At 50.0% G+C, this 21,374-nt stretch overlaps 1 protein-coding gene across 4 annotated transcripts in view; it reads left to right on the forward strand.

The window, feature by feature from the left end:
* Positions 1-6,305, forward strand: part of Bcar1 (BCAR1 scaffold protein, Cas family member) — a 36,244-nt gene extending 29,939 nt beyond the window's left edge. For 3 of the 4 annotated variants that reach the window (XM_051201750.1, XM_051201752.1, XM_051201751.1), the window contains exons 3-7: positions 964-1,125; positions 1,327-1,443; positions 2,360-3,457; positions 4,085-4,174; positions 5,398-6,305. In XM_051201750.1, the coding sequence (XP_051057707.1) occupies positions 964-1,125; positions 1,327-1,443; positions 2,360-3,457; positions 4,085-4,174; positions 5,398-5,910 (1,980 nt within the window). In that variant the 3' untranslated portion in view covers positions 5,911-6,305. The remainder of the gene's footprint in view (positions 1-963; positions 1,126-1,326; positions 1,444-2,359; positions 3,458-4,084; positions 4,175-5,397) is intronic. The other variant, XM_051201754.1, reaches the window with a different exon arrangement.
* Positions 6,306-21,374: the final 15,069 nt, after the last annotated feature.

Raw genomic sequence — 21,374 nt, forward strand, 5'->3', positions numbered from 1 at the left:
GCCTGGTGGGAGAATCTTGTCCAGGGGAGGCTGGCTGGCACACTTCCATCCCTCCCAGGCTGAGTGCTGTTGTGAGGGGACAGAATAGTCCAGAGAGTAGTACATAAGCATCTGTATACCTCCTGACACCCCTGCCTACCCTCCATACAGAGCCATAGCTTTGTTGCTGTGGCCTGCTATGGATCCAGGGTCAGGCAGGGCCCTGGGAAAGAAGGGGCTAGCTCCCTCTGACCAGTGACTCCCACTTAGGCCTTGCCCTTTCAGGTGGGTAAGATAGCTTATGGGTATGGCTACAGTGGTTCCAGTTAGAATTCCTTTGCCATGTAGCTGACCTTACATTCTAGCCCTGTGTTTCTTCTGTGGTTATTATGCTCAGTAGTCTTACTAAGTTACTTAGTCCCCCTAAGTCCTACTAAGGGAGGGTTGTTTACTGCCTGTCTAGGCTACATCTTCTGCCTCCAGTGTCTGGAAATGAAGGTGTTCCTATGATCAGGTTGCTTTCTTGCTGAGCAGAACTTTGAGGGGCAGGGCAGCTTGGAGGTGTCAACAGGAACAACATCGGAGACCTTACATGGGACCTCTGGTCCTGCTGTGCCTGGGACTCGAGTGCAGACTGGCCTCTTTCCCATTGGCATTGCCTCAAGAGCCAGGCCTTTTACCCTTCCTATCCCATCTTGTCATCTGTGTGTAAGCATACACACACCCTACGCTGTGGAATCTACTGGGTCATCTAGCTGTAGAGACTTTCTGTTTCATGGCCTAGAACCAGACAGCTCTAAACAGAACCTAGGGGGTCTAATAATTATTTCCAAAGCACTGCATCCCACTCTAGAAAGGGAATGAGAAGCAATGCCTCAAAGCCTACCTTTGCAGCATCTCACCACTACCTCTCCTGTGGACCTGTGGGTAGATGATAGGGGCTAGCTTCAAGGGCCAGTGGTGCAATCAGCTGTTTGTTCCCAGGTGGTGGTACCTACTCGAGTGGGACAGGGCTATGTATACGAGGCCTCCCAGACAGAGCAGGACGAGTATGACACCCCACGTCACCTGTTAGCTCCAGGTCCCCAGGACATCTATGATGTGCCCCCTGTACGAGGACTGGTTCCTAGCCAGTATGGTCAGGAGGTAAGTGTTTGGGATCAGAGGCATGGGAGAGGACAGGGACTGGGCCTTGCTGTGGGAGCTTCTTTTTCTCAGCCTAACCAGGGCCTGGGTAGCACAGTTGCCATAGCCCAGGTGCCCAAAGTAGGTTTCTGGGGACTTCCACTCTTCCCATTTCACCACATGTCCCTGACAGTCATATTAATCTTCTTTTGTGCCCTCCAGGTATATGACACACCTCCCATGGCAGTCAAGGGCCCCAATGGCAGAGACCCATTGTTGGATGTGTATGATGTGCCTCCTAGTGTGGAAAAAGGCCTGCCACCATCCAACCATCATTTGGTAAGGAGTCAGCAAACTCTGGGACCTTGGACCTTTCTAAAGGTGGTGAAAAGCACAGATGAGTATATGCACTGGGCTTGGACTACAGACCCTGGCTCTTGTCCTTACTTGCTTCAGGGACAGATATAGAAGCTGAATGCCCAGGCTATAGAGATGGCTCAGTGGTCAAGGTACTGGCTGCTCTTTCTGAGGACCCAAGGTCAATTCTCAGCACTCATGAATTGTGTGGCAGTCCCAGGTGATCCAATGTCTTTTCTGACCTTTTCTTTTTTTTTTTTTTTTTTCTCCTTTCTGGCCTCTTAGCACCAGGTAAGCATGTGGTGCACAGACATACATGCAAACCAAATATTAATTCACATAAAAAAAATAAGTACATTAATTTAAAAAAAAATTAAATGCTCTTCTGAGCCTCGGAAAATAGCCCATTGCCAGGACTTCTCATTATGTGTGCTCTGAGAGGTATCCAAAAGGAGACCACAAAATCTGTCTTCCAAACCAGGAAGGACTGATAATCATATAGAATTGTCTTGAGAGCCAACTGGAATCTAACATAACAAAGCCCAGCCAAGTGCTTGATACAGAATAGAAAGTCTACCAATGACGGTGGCATTGGGTAGTTGTAGTGGGAATGAGACAAGCAAGCAGCATTGGCAATATGGTAGCAAGTCTCTCCTATGTCTGCAGTTAAGAATTGCACACTGAATACATATATGGCCCTTATACTGGAGGGGAGGAAGTTCCCCTTCTTACAGATGAATAGCCAACCATAGAGTTAGTCAGCTAGTCCCAGGGCTAGGATCTTGGCATAGTCATTATAGCTAAGAATCAGGCTGGCTGTGTACACTGGCTGGGTCTTAGCTTGAGTTTCAGGGCTGAGCAGATGGACAACAGCCTTACTCACTACTTGATCCCCTAGGTGTATGATGTTCCACCTTCCGTGAGCAAGGATGTGCCCGATGGCCCCCTGCAGCGAGAGGAGACTTATGATGTACCTCCTGCTTTCGCCAAGCCCAAGCCCTTTGACCCAACCCGACACCCGTTGATCCTTGCTGCGCCTCCTCCGGACTCCCCACCAGCTGAGGATGTGTATGATGTGCCACCCCCTGCTCCTGACCTCTATGATGTGCCCCCTGGTTTGAGGCGTCCTGGCCCTGGAACGCTGTATGATGTGCCTCGTGAACGGGTGCTCCCTCCTGAGGCGGCTGATGGGAGTGTAATTGATGATGGTGTGTATGCTGTACCCCCACCAGCTGAACGAGAGGCTCCAACAGATAGCAAGCGCCTGTCGGCCTCTAGCACAGGCAGCACACGAAGCAGCCAGTCAGCATCTTCCTTGGAGGTAGTGGTGCCAGGCCGGGAACCCCTGGAGCTGGAGGTTGCTGTGGAGTCCCTTGCTCGGCTGCAGCAGGGTGTGAGCACCACTGTAGCCCACCTTCTGGACCTGGTGGGCAGTGCCAGTGGGCCTGGAGGCTGGCGTAGTACCTCTGAGCCTCAGGAGCCTCCTGTGCAGGACCTGAAAGCTGCAGTGGCTGCAGTTCATGGGGCAGTACATGAGCTCCTGGAGTTTGCCCGCAGTGCTGTGAGCAATGCCACCCACACTTCTGACCGCACCTTGCATGCCAAGCTTAGCCGGCAGCTACAGAAGATGGAGGATGTGTACCAGACACTGGTGCTCCATGGTCAGGTCCTTGATAGTGGCCGGGGAAGCCCGGGATTCACCCTTGAAGACCTGGACCGCCTGGTGGCCTGCTCACGGGCTGTGCCTGAGGATGCCAAGCAGCTGGCCTCCTTTTTGCATGGCAATGCCTCACTGCTTTTCAGACGGACCAAAGCCCCTGGCCCAGGGCCTGAGGGAAGCAGCTCCTTGCACCCCAACCCCACTGATAAAACCAGTAGCATCCAGTCACGCCCTCTGCCCTCACCCCCCAAGTTCACCTCCCAGGACTCTCCAGATGGGCAGTATGAGAACAGTGAAGGGGGCTGGATGGAGGATTATGACTACGTCCACCTGCAGGTGGGTTCTCACCCTGCCTGGGCCCAAGAGCTCTGACCCACTGTTTTTGTAGGGACCATGATCCACTCCCCACCCCACACCCCCCATCCTCTTATTCCACACACAGAGATCTTGTGGTCAAAGGGAGATTTGGGCTCTAGGAATTGTCACTGGTGAATCCTAGTGTCCTCCCTATCTAGACTAATGATCAACTTGGTTATGTCCTTGGGCCTTGAGGACGGCTCCAGAACACCTTGGGCTTTCCTGATGGCCATAGATGTGGCTCCATTCTGTATAGACACATTCTAAGGAGCCGGATGCTGGTGTCTAGAGGGCTTAAAACAAGGGGAATGGGGAGGTAGGATGAGAATGATCTCTGAGAAGACACCTGTGTGCCATTTCATTTTTAGGCCAAGGGGAGGATTTGGATTTGATTCTTGGTATGGTAGCCATTCCAGGAGGGCCATGGCCATGTGGAATGACTGCCCTCTGCACTATAGGGGCTGCTTCCTTTAGAAGCTGCCTCTTCCTGGGCCTGGTGTGCCTACACTGCCACCTGGTGGTTCCCTGGTCCTTGCACCCATGTACCTGCTGGTGCTTCTGTCCCAGGAGAGACTTCTCAGTCCAGATCTTATCTCTTCCCTCCAGGGGAAGGAGGAGTTTGAGAAGACCCAGAAGGAGCTGCTAGAAAAGGGCAACATAATGCGGCAGGGAAAAGGCCAGCTGGAGCTGCAGCAGGTGAGGCTCCTGTAGTCGCCTTACAGTGAGACCCAATGGGAATAGAGCCCCGCCCATGTGCCCTCTACCCAGACAGTTCAGTCACTGTCCAGCATCGTGGCCATCACTACCTTCTGGCTAATTAATTTGAGATGACATTCTCACTATGTTGCCCAGCCTCATCTTGAACTCTGCCTGAGTTCAGCTAACCCACTGCAGCCTCCTGAGTAGCTGTGACTGCAGCAATTGACTAGCATGCTTGAAACATAACAGGCATAGCAGTGAAGCACAAGGAAGTCACTGTCAGCGTGACGAGTTCGTTGTGGAGCACACAGAACAGCGTAGGGTTAGAAAACACTGGCGGCAGAGGGTACCGAAGCCGAGACAAGCCGCTTCCCCAACGACAGCGGTGCCTCCCTGTGCCTGCCCGAGATGACGCTGGTGAGCAGTCACACTCTGCCTCTGTCTGCGGCATTCCTCAGATCTCAGCACTGTTCATAACCTTTTTATAGGCCACATAATGTCTGTTGCTGAATATTTACATTGTGTCTAGTTTTCCTCATAAATAATAGTGCTGTGTTCAGCCACAATTTTCTTCATATTTTAAATCATTTCTCAGGGTGAGAGTATTTTTGAAAAATACTAAAAACACTTCGATTTTGGTTGCGAAGAGAACACCACAAAGTAAATATGAAAACTCTCACTATCCCTTCTCTGGGTATTGAGAAGGAAGGCGAGGGATAGCTTACCCCACCCCGAGCTGGTCTATTCACTGGTTACCCTGATACCAAGTGGGCCTATAGCTGGTAACTGCCTTATAGGTATGATGTCGGCAGTAAATGAGTAGTGTGTGAACTGCTTGGGAAGTGTATGACACAAAAAATGTGAAAGGAAATACATGTTGACAGTTAAAATAAGGCAGGCATACATACTCCTGTAATTCCAGCACTCAGGAGGCAGAGGCAAGAGGGCCATAAATTTGAGGCCAGCCAGGATATGTGGCACACTATCTCTTCCCAGTAATAGCAGTTAAAGTAGAAATACATGTGTAGCCATGGAGTGCCATTGTTTCAAGAAGCTGGTGTGCAGGACATCTTTCCTGTGCAATCCCCAGCATGTCCTTAGCCAGTAATGCTATCACTGACGATGGTGGTTTGCTTTCCTTTGGTGAGCAGTGCTCTGATGATGCAGATATTTGCACATGTCTGTCAGCTGAAAGCCTAACCTTGTCCTGCCTTCCACAGCTGAAACAGTTCGAGCGACTGGAGCAGGAAGTATCTCGTCCCATAGACCATGACCTGGCCAACTGGACACCAGCCCAGCCCCTGGTGCCAGGACGGACAGGAGGCCTGGGGCCCTCAGACCGGCAGCTGCTGCTCTTCTACTTGGAGCAGTGTGAGGCCAACCTGACCACACTGACAGATGCTGTAGATGCCTTCTTCACTGCAGTGGCCACCAACCAGCCACCCAAGATCTTTGTGGCACACAGCAAGTTTGTCATCCTCAGCGCACATAAGCTGGTGTTCATTGGGGACACACTGTCACGGCAGGCAAAGGCAGCTGATGTGCGCAGCCAAGTGACCCACTATAGCAACCTGCTGTGTGACCTCCTGCGAGGCATTGTGGCCACTACCAAGGCCGCCGCCTTACAGTATCCATCACCCTCTGCTGCCCAGGACATGGTAGACAGGGTCAAGGAGCTGGGCCACAGCACTCAGCAGTTCCGCCGGGTTCTGGGCCAGCTGGCTGCTGCCTGAGATAAGAGGACTAGGGTATAGAGGCTGGGGAGTGGGCAGCCATGGTCCAAGCTACCCAAGCATCTGTCTTGAAAGTGAATAGCCTGCAGGTTTGGGGACAGGTAACCCCAGCTCTGCCTTGGGCCTGGTGCCCTCAACTGTCCAGGGATTTGTACATATTTATAGCAAGGCAGGTGTGGGATGCCTCCTCAGAGGAGCTGGACAAGAGTGCACTGTGGACTGCTATTCACCAGGCTGGGGCCAGGGTGGAGGCACATGGGCCCCACCCACAGAGCTCCCTGTGTGGTGTGCACCTCTGCACCAAGAAAAAACCCTAAAGAACTATTTTTCACTATTGATTTTTTCCAATCATTTGACTAATAGTCTACATTTAATAAAATTTTAAAAATGAGAAACAGCCTACAAAGATGTTTGGAACATCCTCTATGTGGGGAGATAGATATATCCTTAACCCACTAAAGTCACTAGCCATGGTGAAGATTCTGGGGGAGTAAAAGGAAGGTGGGTCCCTTCAGAAGAAAATCAATGCCCAGGGACCTGGGGGGAAGCAGGAGGATTGGTCTGGTCTGGTCTGGCCAGGGAGATAAGGTGGCAGTATCCTTTGTGCCAGGTGCACAGAGCAGCAAGCTACCTACTGGGTCTTCTGTACCCCAAGGAGAAAGCTCATACACAGGCACCGCATAAAACAGTCTCAGAGAACTCCAGTCTGGGACACCCAAAAGTGTCTTCCTTGAATTAAAAAGTACTTGGCCTCCAAGCTAGGAAGACCAAGAACAGGCCTTGACCCAGGTGGCTGCTCATGGTAGTTATGCATGTTTGGCACTCTGGTGGTGGTCTCAGCTTTGACCATTGTGCATGTGAATGAAGGCCTCAGTTTCTCTGCCTGTATAAAGGAGTGGATAGGACTAGGTGATCTGCCATTAAGAAATCCCACTGAGGGTACCTAGCCTCCCCAGAGGCACCCTGGAGAGCTGAAGTAGAGAGACAAGGGCAGTTACTTGATGCTTTCTATTTGAATGTTACTTGGGTGCAGGGATGAGAGGGGTTCAGCTTCTAGAACCTTCCAAACCTGGACCTAAAAGGCTGGAAAAGCAGTAGGGTGGGTGGTGCTAACTCAGAACATGATTCCCACCAGGAGCCTATCAGAGAAGCCTGCATAGAGGGTATAGGACTTGTTTTCAAGGCCTGTGAGTGCCTCAACAAAAAAGGGTGTGGAGAAGTTGGGAGGGTTGTTAAAGCTGCTTGGTATTACTCATCACTTGGGTCTAGACTCAGCGGCAACCCCATCTCTACCTTCTAAGCTGGGGGTCTTGGATGTCTGGTTTCCCCGCTGTGACCAGAGTGCACACCCAGCTCCTCATAGCACTCTGAGCACAGGCTCCCAGGCGTATCAGCATCAGCCCAGTCTCCTCTGCACTGAGAAAGATTGAGGTTCAGTAGAGGAAGCCAGAGTAGCTGGGAGCCAGAGCACCCAAAGTCTCAGGAGATCTGAGTGGAGGGGGGCCAGGAGCTGCAGCATACAGGAGAAGACCCTGTCAATGTTTGTGCAGACCCTCATGTTGAAACTTGCAGGCAGGAGGAGTATTGCACACAAAGGACAGAGCCGCCTGATGGAAGTTATGTGAGGTCTTGGCTTCAGAGGCAGAGGGGTTTGGGGTCATAGTCACAGACCCTCGAACTACCAGCTCATTGAAAACAGCTGTGGGTCCTTAAAAACATCTGTGGACAGCTGCTGTCAGGTTCTACCCCAGGCAAGGCTGGGGCCTCAAACAGGGATGTCACTGGTTCTGCCCTCCCTGGTCTAGTCAGTCTGGCACCGTGGCCACAAGCTCTGGACTCCCTGGGGTACATGGGTGGATGTCCCTGAGAGGGATAGAGGGGCCCTGCCATCTTCAGTGGTGTGCCTTTTCTGGAAGTTCCTGTCAGTGTTGGGAGACGGGACCCATGGTGAATTGAAGCCTGGATGGTACAACTTCAGATTCTATAGGACAGAGGCAGAGTTGCCTGTGCTTAAGGAAGGGGCAGGAACCACACTCCAGGACTGCTCACCCAGCCAGAAGACTCCCAGCTGAGGGAGGGGTGGTGCTGATGCAAACCTTTAATCAAAGCAGTTTGCAAGTTCGAAGCCAACCTGATCTACAGAGCAAGTTCCAGGATAGCCAGTGGCTACACTGAGAAACCATGTCTCAACAAAGATTCCCAGCTGACACCACAGGGCAGCACAATCTCATCCTTCGAGACGTGCCACTGAGGACCCACAGGCCATACTGCAGGCATCCTGGGTGGTTGCCACCTATGCAAAGCTTTCTTCAGGACTCTGTTGTCAGCCTTTTCTATTTGTACTTGATAGGTTTTGTAATTATTTGCAGGATAGAAAAGGCGTGTAGCCCAAGGTGGTCTCCAGCTCAGCCAAGGATGACCCTAAACTCCAGCCTCCAGCTCTCTGAGTGCTGGGATTACAAGTGCACAGGTGTAAAAGTGTGCACCACTGTATCTAGCTATTTGATAGGTGTTAATTTTCAATTATGTGCATGTGTGTGTGCCAGCATGTTTGTGTGTGCATCTGATTGCAGGTGCCTAAAGAGGCCAGCGGCCTAGGAGCTGGAGTTAGATTGTTGTGAGCCATTGATAAGTGAGCTGGGGACTGAACTCGGATCCTCTGGAAGAACAAGAGCTCTTAATTACTGAGCCATCTCCCTGTTTGGTGGCACTGGTTTTTGTTTTTGTTTTATGTATATGAATGTTTTGTCTGTATGTGTCCACACCACGTTGTACCTGGTATTCACAGAGGTCAGCAAAGAGCATTAGACCTCCTGGAACTGAAGTTACAGATGGTTGTGAGCTGCCATGTGGGGCCTAGGAATTGAACCTGGGTCCTTTGCAAGAGTAATAAGTGCTCTTAACCATTGGGCCATCTCCACAGACCCCATGTTTAGTGAGTTTTTAGTTTTTAGGATTTTAAAGAAGTGAGAAGTTTATGAATTTACTTGGAATTTTGATCCCCAAACATGACAAATCTCATACTCTACAAGCCCCTGCAGGGACACTTGGCATTGTGGGTAGTGTTGCTTCAGCCTGCTGTGGCACTTAGCCTGTGGCAAGCTCTGTCCAGGCAGACAAGTGGCAAGGCTCAGAAGGGAGATGATATGGACAGTGCTGTGGACACAGGCATGCAAACAAGCCTTTTAGGCCCGGTGGAGGACACCAGAGATAAAGCGAGATGACAGAGAGATGAAGTGGCATCGTGACATAAGGTAACACTCAGTTTTTGCATACGCATCATGTTTTCCAGTAATAAGTCAGGTTTATTTATTACTTTAGTGTTGGAGATTGAGCCCAGGCTTCACACACGCCAGGTGGACTTTCCACCCCTAAGCCCCAGCCCAAACCAGTTACTTTTTTTTTTTTTTTAAATAAGGTTTATTTTTATTTGTGTGCAAGTGTATCCCAGTGCCTGCAGAGGTCAAAAGAGAGTGTGTGATCCCCTGGATCTGGAGTTGGGGATGGCTTTTAGTTGTTGCTGGGACCTGAACTAATTAGGGCTGCTAATGAACATGGCTAGAGCAGGCCAGAGCAAAGACCTGAGGATTCCAGCCCTGTGTAGCCCACTGACATTCAGATCTTTGATCCCTGCAAGACCCTTAGCTCTACTCAGCCCAGGAACCACCTTCAGAAAGTGGGAGAGGGGCTAAAGCCTCGGTATCTAAAGTTGGGACTCCATAGTTGGCAGCCTCTGCCCAGCTGTGCACCCAAGGGGAATGTCTGTCCCTTTGGAGCTGAGTCCTCGATGCGTTTATGTCCTCAGAGCATGTCAGGAGAGGATTGGAACCCAGAGGGAGACAAACCCAGGAGGCTGCCCACATCCCGCAGCTGGCAGAGGTGACTGAGCTTGAGGAGACAGAAGAGGAACTGAAAGCAGGCAGGAGGTTTGTGGGTGTCTGAGTGAATGAACGAAAGCAAGGCAAGAGGTGCCGGGGCGTGTTCACTTAAAACACCCATGTAAGCTAGGTGTGGCGCACACGCCTTAATCTCAGCACCCAGGAGGCAGAGGCAAGTGGATCTCTGGGTTTGAGGGCAGCCTGATCTGCAGAACAAGGTCCAAGACAGCCAGGGCTCACAGAGAAACCCTGTATGAGATGGTCCATCTGGTACCCCACCAAGATGGGGTGAGTTTCTTAGAGCAACAGACCCTTATATCTCCCTCTCTGTTCACTGTTCGTGGATATCTGGGCCTCTACTCACCAAAACTGCTGTCTGAGAACCACCTAGATCAAGGCCACCTGATGGGCCCCTTGAGCCTTCCAGTCACAGCCTGACTCCACATTGCCCCTTATCACAAGTCCTTGGTCTGATAAAGTCAGTGACTTCACCATGGCTTGGGAAAAAGAAGGCCTGGAGAGGCCACTGTGGGAAAGAGTCACAGAACCACAAATACATGAGGTCAGAATGGGCTAGTTCCCCCACACCCTCTTCCCAGGCTAGGGCCCCCAAGCACACCAATGACGGCTAACAACCCTGCTGCCTTGAGGGCGGGCAAGTCAGGTTGACCTGGACTCCACTCATCAAGATTCCATCCTCCCTGTGACACTCTTACTCATCTGCCTGTGTCCTTTCTTACTTACCCTCCGAGTCTCCGTGTGGGGACAAGGACCAAGGAAGGAATCCTTGCAGAAACTTCTCACAACTTACTCTGACCGTTCTCACTATGGTCCAACCAGTGAAGCTTCAAGTTCAAGAGCAGAGTGCAGCCTTGGAGAACCCCAAACAGGAGACAGACAGCATTGACTCACACTCCATGGTTTAGTGAAGCTTCATGGGAAGCAAAGGCAGTGGGCTAGTTGGCTGCTGGGATCTGCTGCACCCAGGGCATGAGCACTTTGACATGGAGGTAAAGCAGGTGTCACTGTCCCAGGCTGTGATGCCCACGAGAGTGCAGACTCCATCCTTCTGGTAGACCAAGTGGCCACCAGAGTTGTACTGCAGGAGAAAGAGAAGGGGCTTTGGCCTGGCCACCCAGGCAGCCTAGCCTCTGGACATTGCTGTATAGCCCAGAGCCAGCCCATCACTGGTAGACATTGTGCCCATGCTTAATGGGTGAATTATGAAAGAGTCCAGCACCTGTGTGGTCTGTGCCCTGGGAAGCGCCATCTAACAGATGTTCAGTGGAACTGGTTTGACCAAGGGAAAGTGGCATTGGTCATGGTGCCACTCGCAGAGGGGAAGACCTGAGCAATCTTCTGGAATCATCCAGCCTACCCTGCTCCACTGTCTAAGTTGTGCACTGTGTAACTCAGGCAATACCATTCTCATTTACTTCTGTGAAATTCTGTAACATGATGGCTCTGAAAATACTAGAGCCCCTGTCTTGACTCAGCTAAGGTTATCAGTGATGAGACTAGAGCCCCGGGCTCCTTGACCATATTGGACAGGTTTGTCCAGAGGAAGCTGGGAAGGCCCTATAGAAAAAGGCCTGCTTAGTACTTCCATTACTTTCTCTGCCCAAGACCTGGCTTAGGCTTTTGCCTGAACTCCTACAAGGTAGGAGGGGAGAGGGTATGGGAAGAGCCCAGGAGGCTGTACCGCTGGTCCCAGCACAGACCATCTCATCTGTGGTCATGTTGCCCAAGAACTTCTCGCAGTAAGTGGTAGACAAGAGGGGCAGGGCAGCCTGCTGCAGCTTGCCTGGGACGTCTGTGTCTGCAGGGGCAAACAAGTGGTCAGTACTTGCAGCCATATCCAATGTGACAGGCAGTACCCACCTCCCATGTACCACCATGTCAGCCGTTCACTGGTATCCTCTGCCTTGCCCAAGACTTAGAGTCACACAGTGTCCCAGCAGAAGACACCAGCTCAGGGACATGCCCAGGAGTGGCCAGCTTCAAGCATGGTAATGTCTGTGGAGAGTGAACATGTTGAATGTGGGCTTCTGGAAAACCTACCAATAAGGACTAGATCCCCAGCTAAAGCCCTGGGAGAAGTGGGGCTCTCAGAAAGAGGAGACACAGCCTGTTCTACAGAGTGAGTTCCAGGACAGCCACGGCTGTTACACAGAGAAACCCTGTCTCAAACACCCTCCCATCACCACGCAAAAGACTGTTAAAGAAAGGGAGACAAGCTTCTGAGCCCGGAAAGAGAATCCGAAGTCAGCCTCAGGCCCACTGTGACCCATCCTTTAAGTGGTGAGAGAGAGATTTCTTCCTAGGCTTGCTCTCCTGGCCCTCAGTGAGCCCCAACCTGTCCAATTCATATACCATTATGATCCTCAGAATCTGGATGTTTTCAACATTGGAGCCCTGATCAAACTCCTCAGCCAACATCATGTCAGATGTCCTAGGCACACTGAGATACATGGGAGACGAGGATGGAGAATTGACCTCCCTTCTTCCATTCCAAATGGAACATAAAATTAGAGCCCCAAGGTAACCCAGGCCTCACTTGACTCTTCAATTGGGCAGCTGTGATCACCCAGGCTTCCCTGATGAGAGAACCTGCTGTGGAATATTATTTTAACTAGGCAAGGATGTGTTACTTTTGTTTATGTTGCATTTGTTTAATTATGTAATGATGTGTTGTATCTGTTTCACCTTGCATGCCTAAGGCACCAGATTGATCTAATAAAGAGCTAAAATGGCCAATAGCTAGGCAGAAGAGGGACAGGCAAGGCTGGCAAGCAGAAAGAATAAATAGAAGGAGAAATGTAGACTTAAGAGAGAAGGAATGATAGAAGGAGGAAAGAGAGAGACTCCTTGGGTCAGAAGCCAGGCAGTTGCCAGCCAGACATGAGAGGCAGTAAAAGTAAGATATACAGAAAGAAAGAAAAGTAAAAAGGCCCAAGGCAAAAGGTAGGTAAAGAGAAACAGGTTAATTTAAAAGAACTAGCCAGAAATGAGCCTAAGCTAAGCCAAGCATTCAGAACTAACAAAAAGTCTCCACGTCGTGGTTTGGGAACTGGTTGGTGGCCAAAAAAAAAAAAAAAAAAGCCTGGTACAGGAACCCCCACAGAAGTGGATACTAGTGCTGTCCTGGGGAGGAAAAAGAGGGAGCCAACTCCTACCTTGGCTGCAACCCCAGGTAAACAACCTCCCAGAGTGTGCCCTCATGTACCCAGAATCCCCCTCTCTTCTGCAGAAGGAACACCTATCAGGGTCAAGAGCCTGGGACGAGATAGGGGAGAACCCAAAGTTGACTCTGAGGACCTCTTGTGTCTCGCCTCTTCTTGCCCCTGACCTGTCCCAATATCTGGGGACCAGGAAAGCTGATGCCTTTTATCTTCAGTTCTCCCAGTAGAGTGTTGAGAGCCCAAGCGAGTCTGTTCACCTCTGAGTTCCAGCAGCGCTACCTCTACAACAGGGATGTTGAAGGATGACTCTAGATCACATGCCCCCTCCCAGGCCCAGAATCACCCCAGAACCAGCTAGTCTGAGGTCCCCAGGGGAGGCTGGGGTTCCCAGAGCTGACTCCAGACTTTGCAGCTTCTGAGACAGGAAAGACAAGTTTGGAGGGACAAAGATTCTCTTAAGACTTGAGGATAAGCATATGTGCCCTGGTGACTTAGCACCTTTGGAACCTTGATGTTTGACCCTTTAAATGTCTTTTCTTTGGGCTGGAGAGATGGCTCAGTAGTTAAGAGCACTGGTTGCTCTTCCAGAGGTCCTGAGCTCAATTTTCAGCAACCACATGGTAGCTCACAACCATTGAGACTGGGATCTGATGCCCTCTTCTGTCATACAGGAAGATAGAACACTCATATACATAAATAAATCTTTAAAAATGTCTATTCACTAGACAGTGGTAGTGCATACCTTTAATCCCAGCACTCTGGAGGCATAGGTAGCAGATCTCTGAGTTCAAGGCCAGTCTGGTCTACAAAGGAGTTCCAGAACAGCCAGAGTGGTTACATAGAGAATCCCTGTCTCAAAAATACAAAAAAACAAAACAAAAGTCTGTGGCTTGAGCCAGAACAGAGCAAGAACTGTGTCCTTCCTGCATCTTCAACCAGTCCTTTGAAGCTGGCGATATGACCCCCGGGTTGTTGATGGGGAAACAGACTCTGAGCTGAGTGGTTGGACTCTAAGGCGCAATGGAGCTCTGGTCCAAACCCTGGGCCTGCTGCCACCCTCCACACACTCAATGGCTTGCCAGGGCTGAGGGGCTCATGGGAGTCAGTCCTCAGGGGCCTCATACCCAGCATGTGTCATATTGAATTGGCCCCATAGGTGAGCAACTTCTCAGAAGAGGGAAAGGAACCTCTGACTGACTGGGCATGGGGAAGAGGGTGAGGCCATTGGCTGCCAGGGCCTTGGAGGGGGCATGTGATCCAGTATCATCTTCCAACATCCCCATTGTAGAGGTGGCATCAAACACAGGCTTCCTCCAGGTAGATGGCTGCCGTGGCCAGGCCCTGGCAGCTCCATCAGCTGGTGTTTGCTGTCTATGGGAACCCACAGCTGGCCTGACCTGCTTCAGTGCAGGGGTTGTGGGAACCTGGGCAGCTGCCGCAGGGCTGGGGGTGCCAGAGGTAGGGGGGTGGGGACGATGACAGTGCTGGTTCGGGACTCACAACAACGTGAGGAAAGGTGCAAGGGAACCATGCATGGGGGGCGCAGCTCCCCAGTTTGTAATCCTGACCCCCATTGGGGAGCAAGATGCCCTCAAAGGCCCAAAGAGCTGGTTCCCAATGCTCTCAGAAAGAGAGCTGCCTAGGGAAACTGAGGCCCAGCGCACAGGGACCAGGTGAAGGGGTTTTATATTGGAGATTGAATTCCAGACCTTAGCACTTGAGCAAGTTAGGTAATGACTCTACCCCTGAGCTACATACACCTGCTCTCACGTAGCCAGGCTGGTCTCCAGCTTACTAAGTGGTGGAAGGTGGCCTTGTGCTCCTGATCCCGAGGCCTGGATTCTAACTACTCTTTAAAACATTTTGTTTCTTTTATTTGTATTTGAGAAGACCCTTGTTAGGTTGCTCATGCTGCCCATTAACTTGGGACCCTCTTGTATAACTCTTCAGAGCAGCTGGGTCCCAGACCTGTTGAGTCATTTCTCTTGGGAGTGTGCACAGGCAGGAGGACTAGGCGGTAAGGTGGGCAGATGTTTGTGGAAACTATTAGCAGTTTTCCATGCTGGTTATCTAGCAGTTTCTTTTAATAGCAGAACAGAAAGGCTCGAGTCTGGCCAGTTCTGAGAATTACCTTCATGAAATTTCCCTGTTTGTGAAGGACAGAAAACTCAGAGCCTGGGTTTAACAGGACTTGGTGCCCTGGTCATAGTGTGTATGCAATCCCAAGAGCAGCTCAGCTACTTGCTTCTTTGGCTAATCTCTTCTCTGCAGGTTGATCTCTAAGTGAAGTTGGGGAATGCCCTTCTCAATGTCAGCGTAGTTCCATCCCTGAACTCACCAGAGAACCCACTGTAAAACATCCCCTCGGAGGCGTGACCACACCTGACAGTACATCAGGGACTCACCTTGTCCTCAACCGTGTTCCCACAGAGAGCTGGCAGTTTACCAAAAACAAACGGTCCCCTCTTGTCCCTGGACACGCCTGGCCCCAGCTAGATTACGTTTCCTATACTTCTCAGCAGTGGTCACGGAGTGACATTCTCCATGACCAGGCTTTGCCCCAGGAAACCTCCCAGTGTGGCACAGCCATGCTCTTTCTTTCCAGCTGGCTCTTGGCGCCAAAGGAAGTCGACATGCCGATGGTTGAGGCCATTGGGAAGCCACCTTCACAACCTGCCCTGGAATATCACAGTGCAGGTCCCTACTGAAGGTGCTGTCAGTGCCCCGGAACTCTATTCAAGATGCCCATCTCCATTGATTATTTAATATGTATTCATCTTTATGTTTATGGGTGTTGTGTCTATGTACTACATGCATGCCAGGTGCCAACAAATGGTGTAGGGTCCTTTGGCCCTTGAGTTACAAACAGTTGTGAGACACCATGTGGTTGCTGAACCTGGGTCCTCTGCAGGAGCAGCCCATGCTCTTAACCATTGAGATATCTTTCCAGCCCTGTTCATCCAAAGAAGGCACTTTAAAAAGCATATTCCCCCCCCAACTTTCTATAGGAAAAATTTGAATTAAAGTCTTCAGAACATCTGTTAAATCAGGCATGACAATGCCCCAGAAACTATCCACCCAGATTTACCAGCTAACACGTGGGTACTCACACATTGGCAGAGTCACACCATATAGCCATGGCCTCCTGGGATTTACAGGCATAAGCCACCATGCCTGGCTTCATGTGTCATTTTTGCTTCATAGGCAGGGGCAGGGGTGTGTGTGCTCATGGGACAGTACATGTTTGGATGTCAGAGAACAACTTGTTAGAGCCAGTTTCCTTTGTACCGTGTGGGTCCCAGGGATTGAACTCAGGTCAGCGGGCTTAGTGGCTATTACCTCTACACACTGAGTCATTTACTGGCTTAAAACGCAGCTTATGTCTAAAGTCTTACAGTTTTTGTTTTTCAAACAAACGAACTACGGCCTTGTGTGTGCCAGCCAAGCACATTGGCACTGCTCTACACCTTCATCATTATTAAGAGGGAGGTGCTGGAGATCAAACCCAGGTCTTTATGCACAGTAGGCAAAAGCTGACTGCTGAGCTACACCCTAGCCCAAATATTAGAAATTTTGTCTACAGAACAGATAACTATTTGAACTGCACTCTTACGCACAATGACAAGAGGCTGGGACTAGCTCAGCACTAGAGTACCTACTTAGCATGCTCTAAGACCCCAGGCCAGCTGGAAGCCCCTGCAGGAGCAGAGTCAGTTGGCAGCCGAGCAGTATTAAGAGAGTGGTGATTGGACCCTGAGGGCTCTCCCTTCACAGGTGGAACGAATATTCTTATGAAAAAGCAAGCTCAGCCCACTTTGCCTCTCTAGGCCCTTCCACCTTTCTGCAGGTGGAAACCAGCAAGGCGGCCCCCTTCACAGGGCCAACATGGCTGGCCCCTTGATCTTGGACTTGCAGGAGACTGGAAGTGGGACCAACTTTTTCCCCTTCCCTAAGCTCATAGTTTTGCCCAGAGCAAGGCAGAACTCAGTTTCTGTTTGCTGTAAGTTATCCAACATGGATATTTTGTTGTGGCAGTACAAAGCAGGTCCAAATACAGCTAACACAAATGGAGCTTCCTGCCGGGTGAGCTGAGGGTTTATATTGGGCTTTCTCCCTCCTAAATCAGAAATAAGGGAGGTACAGGGAAACTCGAGCCCATAGGCTTGAGTATTTGAGTGCTTACGTCATCAGAGAGTGGCACTGCTTGGGAGGGTTAGGAGTGGTGGCGGAGGGTCACCGGGGAAGGCATTGAGGCTTCAAAAGCCCAAGTCAGGCTCAGTGGCTTCCCTCCCTCTCCCTGCTGCCTGCGGATGTAGAACCCCCAGCTCCTCCTCCAGCACCATGTCTGCCTGTGTGCTCCACGATTCCCGACATGCTGATAATGGACTGAACCCCTGAAACTGTAAGCCAGCCCCAGTTAAATGCTTTCCTTTGTAAGAGTTGCTGTGGTCGGCTGGGTGGTGGCACACGCCTTTAATCCCAGCACCTGGAAGGCAGAGGCAGGTTGATCTCATTGAGTTTGAGGCCAGCCTGGTCTACAGAGTGAGTTCCAGGACAGCCAGGACTGTTACATAGAGAAACTCTGGCTCGCAAAACAAAACAAACAACAACAAAAAAGAGTTGCTATACTCCTGGTATCTTCACTGTAATAAACACTGACTAAGACAGAGCCCTGGCTAGGTATTGAATGCCGGCCATTTTGACCTGAGTATCATTGTTTGGGTTCAGTACTGGTCCACTTCCTGGGTCAACTGCTCTAAGCAGGGTCAGAGTTCAGTTTTTTACACATTGTTTCTTTATATTTTCTGCTTCCATCTTCCATACAAAGTTTCTTGGCAAAACTGTGGGCATAGTGAGGGGGGAGAGCTGGCCCCGCTGCCCAGGCCCCCACAGGCTCTTCTCTTGTTGAGAATATGAGAAATGGGGACGCACCCGGACCAGCTCTGAGAAGACTTGCCATCTCCCTGTGAAACCACCAACCAGGTTGTCCTTGGAAGCTTTTGTTCAGCAAGGCTGGCTCCCTCGTAGGGGAAGGGATGCCAGTGGTGGCAAGGGAAGTTCAGGTCATCAGGTCCCGCAGCAAGTGCCTTAACCCTGTGGGGAAGAATTTGAACTATTTTTATATTCACTTAATGTATGTGAAGGTTTTGCTTCTGTGCGTGGGTGTGTGGATGCACGTGCCTGGTATCCTCGGAAGTCAGAAGAGGGGACCTGATATCCTGGAACTTGAGTTACAGATGAACCACCATGTGGTGAGAAGCCAGTGCTCTTAACTGTTGAGCCTTCTCTCTAGTTTCTAAAGGTCACCCTTGAGATAAACACCCAGATTTGGTGGGGCTTTGCTTTTGGTTTGTTGGTTGGTTTGGACAGGATCATTATGTTGTTCTAGCTGTCCTGAAACTCTCTCTGTAAACCAGGCTGGCCTTGAACTCACAGAGATCTGCCTGCCTCTGCCTCCCCAGTGCTGGGATTAAAGGTGTGCACCACACACCAGTTCTCAAAGCTTCTTCTAGTTTTGGCTGTGAGCCTATTTTAGTAGCTGAGCCATTTCTCCATATTTTCTGTATCCAGTCACTCACTGGTTAACTGACATGAGGGTGGTTGTTTTCCACTGGCTCTTGTGTGTGAACCCTTTACTGTGAACACTGATGGGGGACTGTTTATTGAATTGCTAGGTCATAAAGTGAGGCTACCTTTAGCTTTCTGAGGAGCCAGCCAACTCTCTCATAGCAGTGGTTCTGTTCACAATCCTTCATAATCTCACCAGCACTTATTCCCTCCTGTGTTGTTTGGTTTTTTTTTTTATTATTTTTTTATTTTTTTTGAGACACTTTATCAACATAGCTACATCCCAAGACTCATTTTTGTGCTTTAAATTATAGCGTGATCACAGTGGCTCATGCCTCAAATTCTAGCAGGGAATTTAAGGCCAGCATGGGCTACATGATAAGTTCTAATTCAAACTGGGCTTCTGAGACCCTGTAAGCATCCCGGTAATCAGGAAGTGATGCTGTAATCACTGTGGTTTTACTTTGCATTTTGTTATCATTGTTGCTTTTGCCCATTTTTTCATGTATCCAGATACCCTGGGCCTGAGATCCAAGCCAGTATGAACTATAGTGTGAGGCTTGGTCTCCAAAAACAAAAACAAAAATCTCCAAGAAATTGGAAGAGAATTTGTTTGTTTGAGACCTCAAACTTACAGCAATACTACTACCTCAGCCTAGCATGTTGAAATTATAGCAGTGAACCACCATGTCAGATCTGAAAACATTACTTTGAATTTATTTTTGTTGTATGTATATGAGTGTTTGCATGTATATACATACTAGAAGAGGACATTGTGACTGAAGTTACAAATCATTTTAAGCCTCCAGTGTAGGTGCTGGGAGCTGAACATGGGTCCCCTAAAAGAGTAGCCGGTGCTCTTACCTGCTGAGACCTCTCTCCAACCTTAAGAGAGCATTATCGGGAGAGTCACAGCAAGACACATGGAGAAGAACTGTAACAAAAGCTATTTTTACGGAGGTGGCTGGGACGAGGGAAAGGCAGCAAAGGCTACTGGAGAGCACACACCTGATATGAAAGGGACAAGGGTAGTTATGGTTACAGAACACAGAGAGAATGGATGGTAGAGAGGGCCTCCTAAGGAGAGAGAGGCAGCCACCTACGGCCCCTCTGCTAGGAGCCACAACAATAAATCAATGTTTCTCCTTAGGTATAAACCCTTACCCAGCATCTGGTTGAAGCCTTTTACCAGCTGCAGGTCAAGAATCCCAGATTACCAAACTCCATAGACGTTGCCAACAGGGACAACATTCTTTTACATGAATGTTTCAAATGAGAATGTTAAAATAGCAGTGATCCTGCTGAACGCCATGCATATGTGGACCTATATTGACCTTTTCTCTCAACAGCAGTTTAGAGCCCTGGCTGCTCTTCCCCAGGACCTGGGAATCAAGTCCCAGCACCCACCTGGCAGCTCACAACTGCATGTAACTCAGTTTCAAGCTGTTCAGACACCTTCACACGACATACATGCAAGCAAAACATGAATGCACGTGAAATAAACATTATTTTAAAGAAAATCATAGCTAGGGCTCTCCACCTCTAAGCCATCCTCACACTGTGCAGGCCTCTGCCTCCCAGGTGCTGCGATTCTAGGCATATGTCACAAGCTGCCCTTCTGGCTTTCTGTCAACTGCCTGGACAGTGAGACCGAGACCTGGGTGGCAGCCTCTAAGGCAGCTGCAGCCTCACCTCCAAGACCCTCCCTTGTCCCTCTTATCATTGCTTCACATTCCCTGCTTTAGTGTCCCCTGCTGTCTCTAGCTTCTCTGAGTGCTCTGGAACAGTGTTCTGGCCACGGGAGAGAAGGGGCTTGCATGCACACTGTTGAGAATACATTCAGCCTGTACTTCCGGCCTCGGTGCCTCTGCCCTTCATTCACATCTGTCTCCATTCCCCACCTGTGGCAATGGGAGAGTTTGTTCTCTGTGTATTTGCAGAAATAAAGCCTCATTTACAGAAAGAAAGCCACTGAGTTAGCTCCATGGGTAAAGGCACTTGCCACCAACCCTGGCGATCTGATTAAAATCCCTGGGATGCCCATGGTGGAAAGCGGGAACTGCCCTTGTGAGTTGTCCTCTGACCTCCATATGTGCACCATGCCACTTATGTGTGCTGTCCCCATAAGTAAATAAACGTCATTTTAAAACATGTGTGCTTGTCTGGGTAGTGAATAGTATATGCCTTTAATCCTAGCACTGGGGAGGCAGAGGCAGGCAGATCTCTGTGAGTTCAAGACCAGCCTGGTCTATAAGAACTAGTTCCATGACAGACACCAAAGCCACAGAGAAACCCTGTCTCAGAAAACCAAAAAATGTGTGTTGCTGTTTTCCCTGCACGTCTGCTTATGCCCCACATGCATTCAGTGCTCAAAGAGGCCAGAAGAAAGAGTTGGATCACCTGGAATTAGGGTTTCAGACAGATTTGTGAGCCTACATGTGGGTGCTAGGACTCAATCCTGGGTCATCTGGAAGAGCAGCCTGTGTTCTTAATCCCCAGCACTAATATCACTCTTGTATAATAAATGTGTCTTCAAAAGAAACTAAGACTTTACAAAAGACCTCTATTCGTTTTTTTGAGACAGGCTCTCAAGTAACCTAGGTTAGCCTAGGACTTGCTATTTGGCTGAGTGTGACCTTGAACTTCTGCCTCTCTAGCATTCACCTGTGTGGAGTGCTTAGATTTCAGTCTACATCGCCAGAGGAGGAGATGGTGGGGTTGGATCCAGGGCTTGCTGTGCATTAGGCGGGCACTGCCAGCCCCAAGACTAATTCCTTCGGTTGTGAGTTGTCACAGGAGGGAAACCCACTGATCCCTGTAGACACCAAGATTACTG

Source organism: Phodopus roborovskii, unplaced genomic scaffold, assembly GCF_943737965.1.
Source record: "Phodopus roborovskii unplaced genomic scaffold, PHOROB, whole genome shotgun sequence".
In the NCBI taxonomy this organism is placed as follows: Eukaryota; Metazoa; Chordata; class Mammalia; order Rodentia; family Cricetidae; genus Phodopus; species Phodopus roborovskii.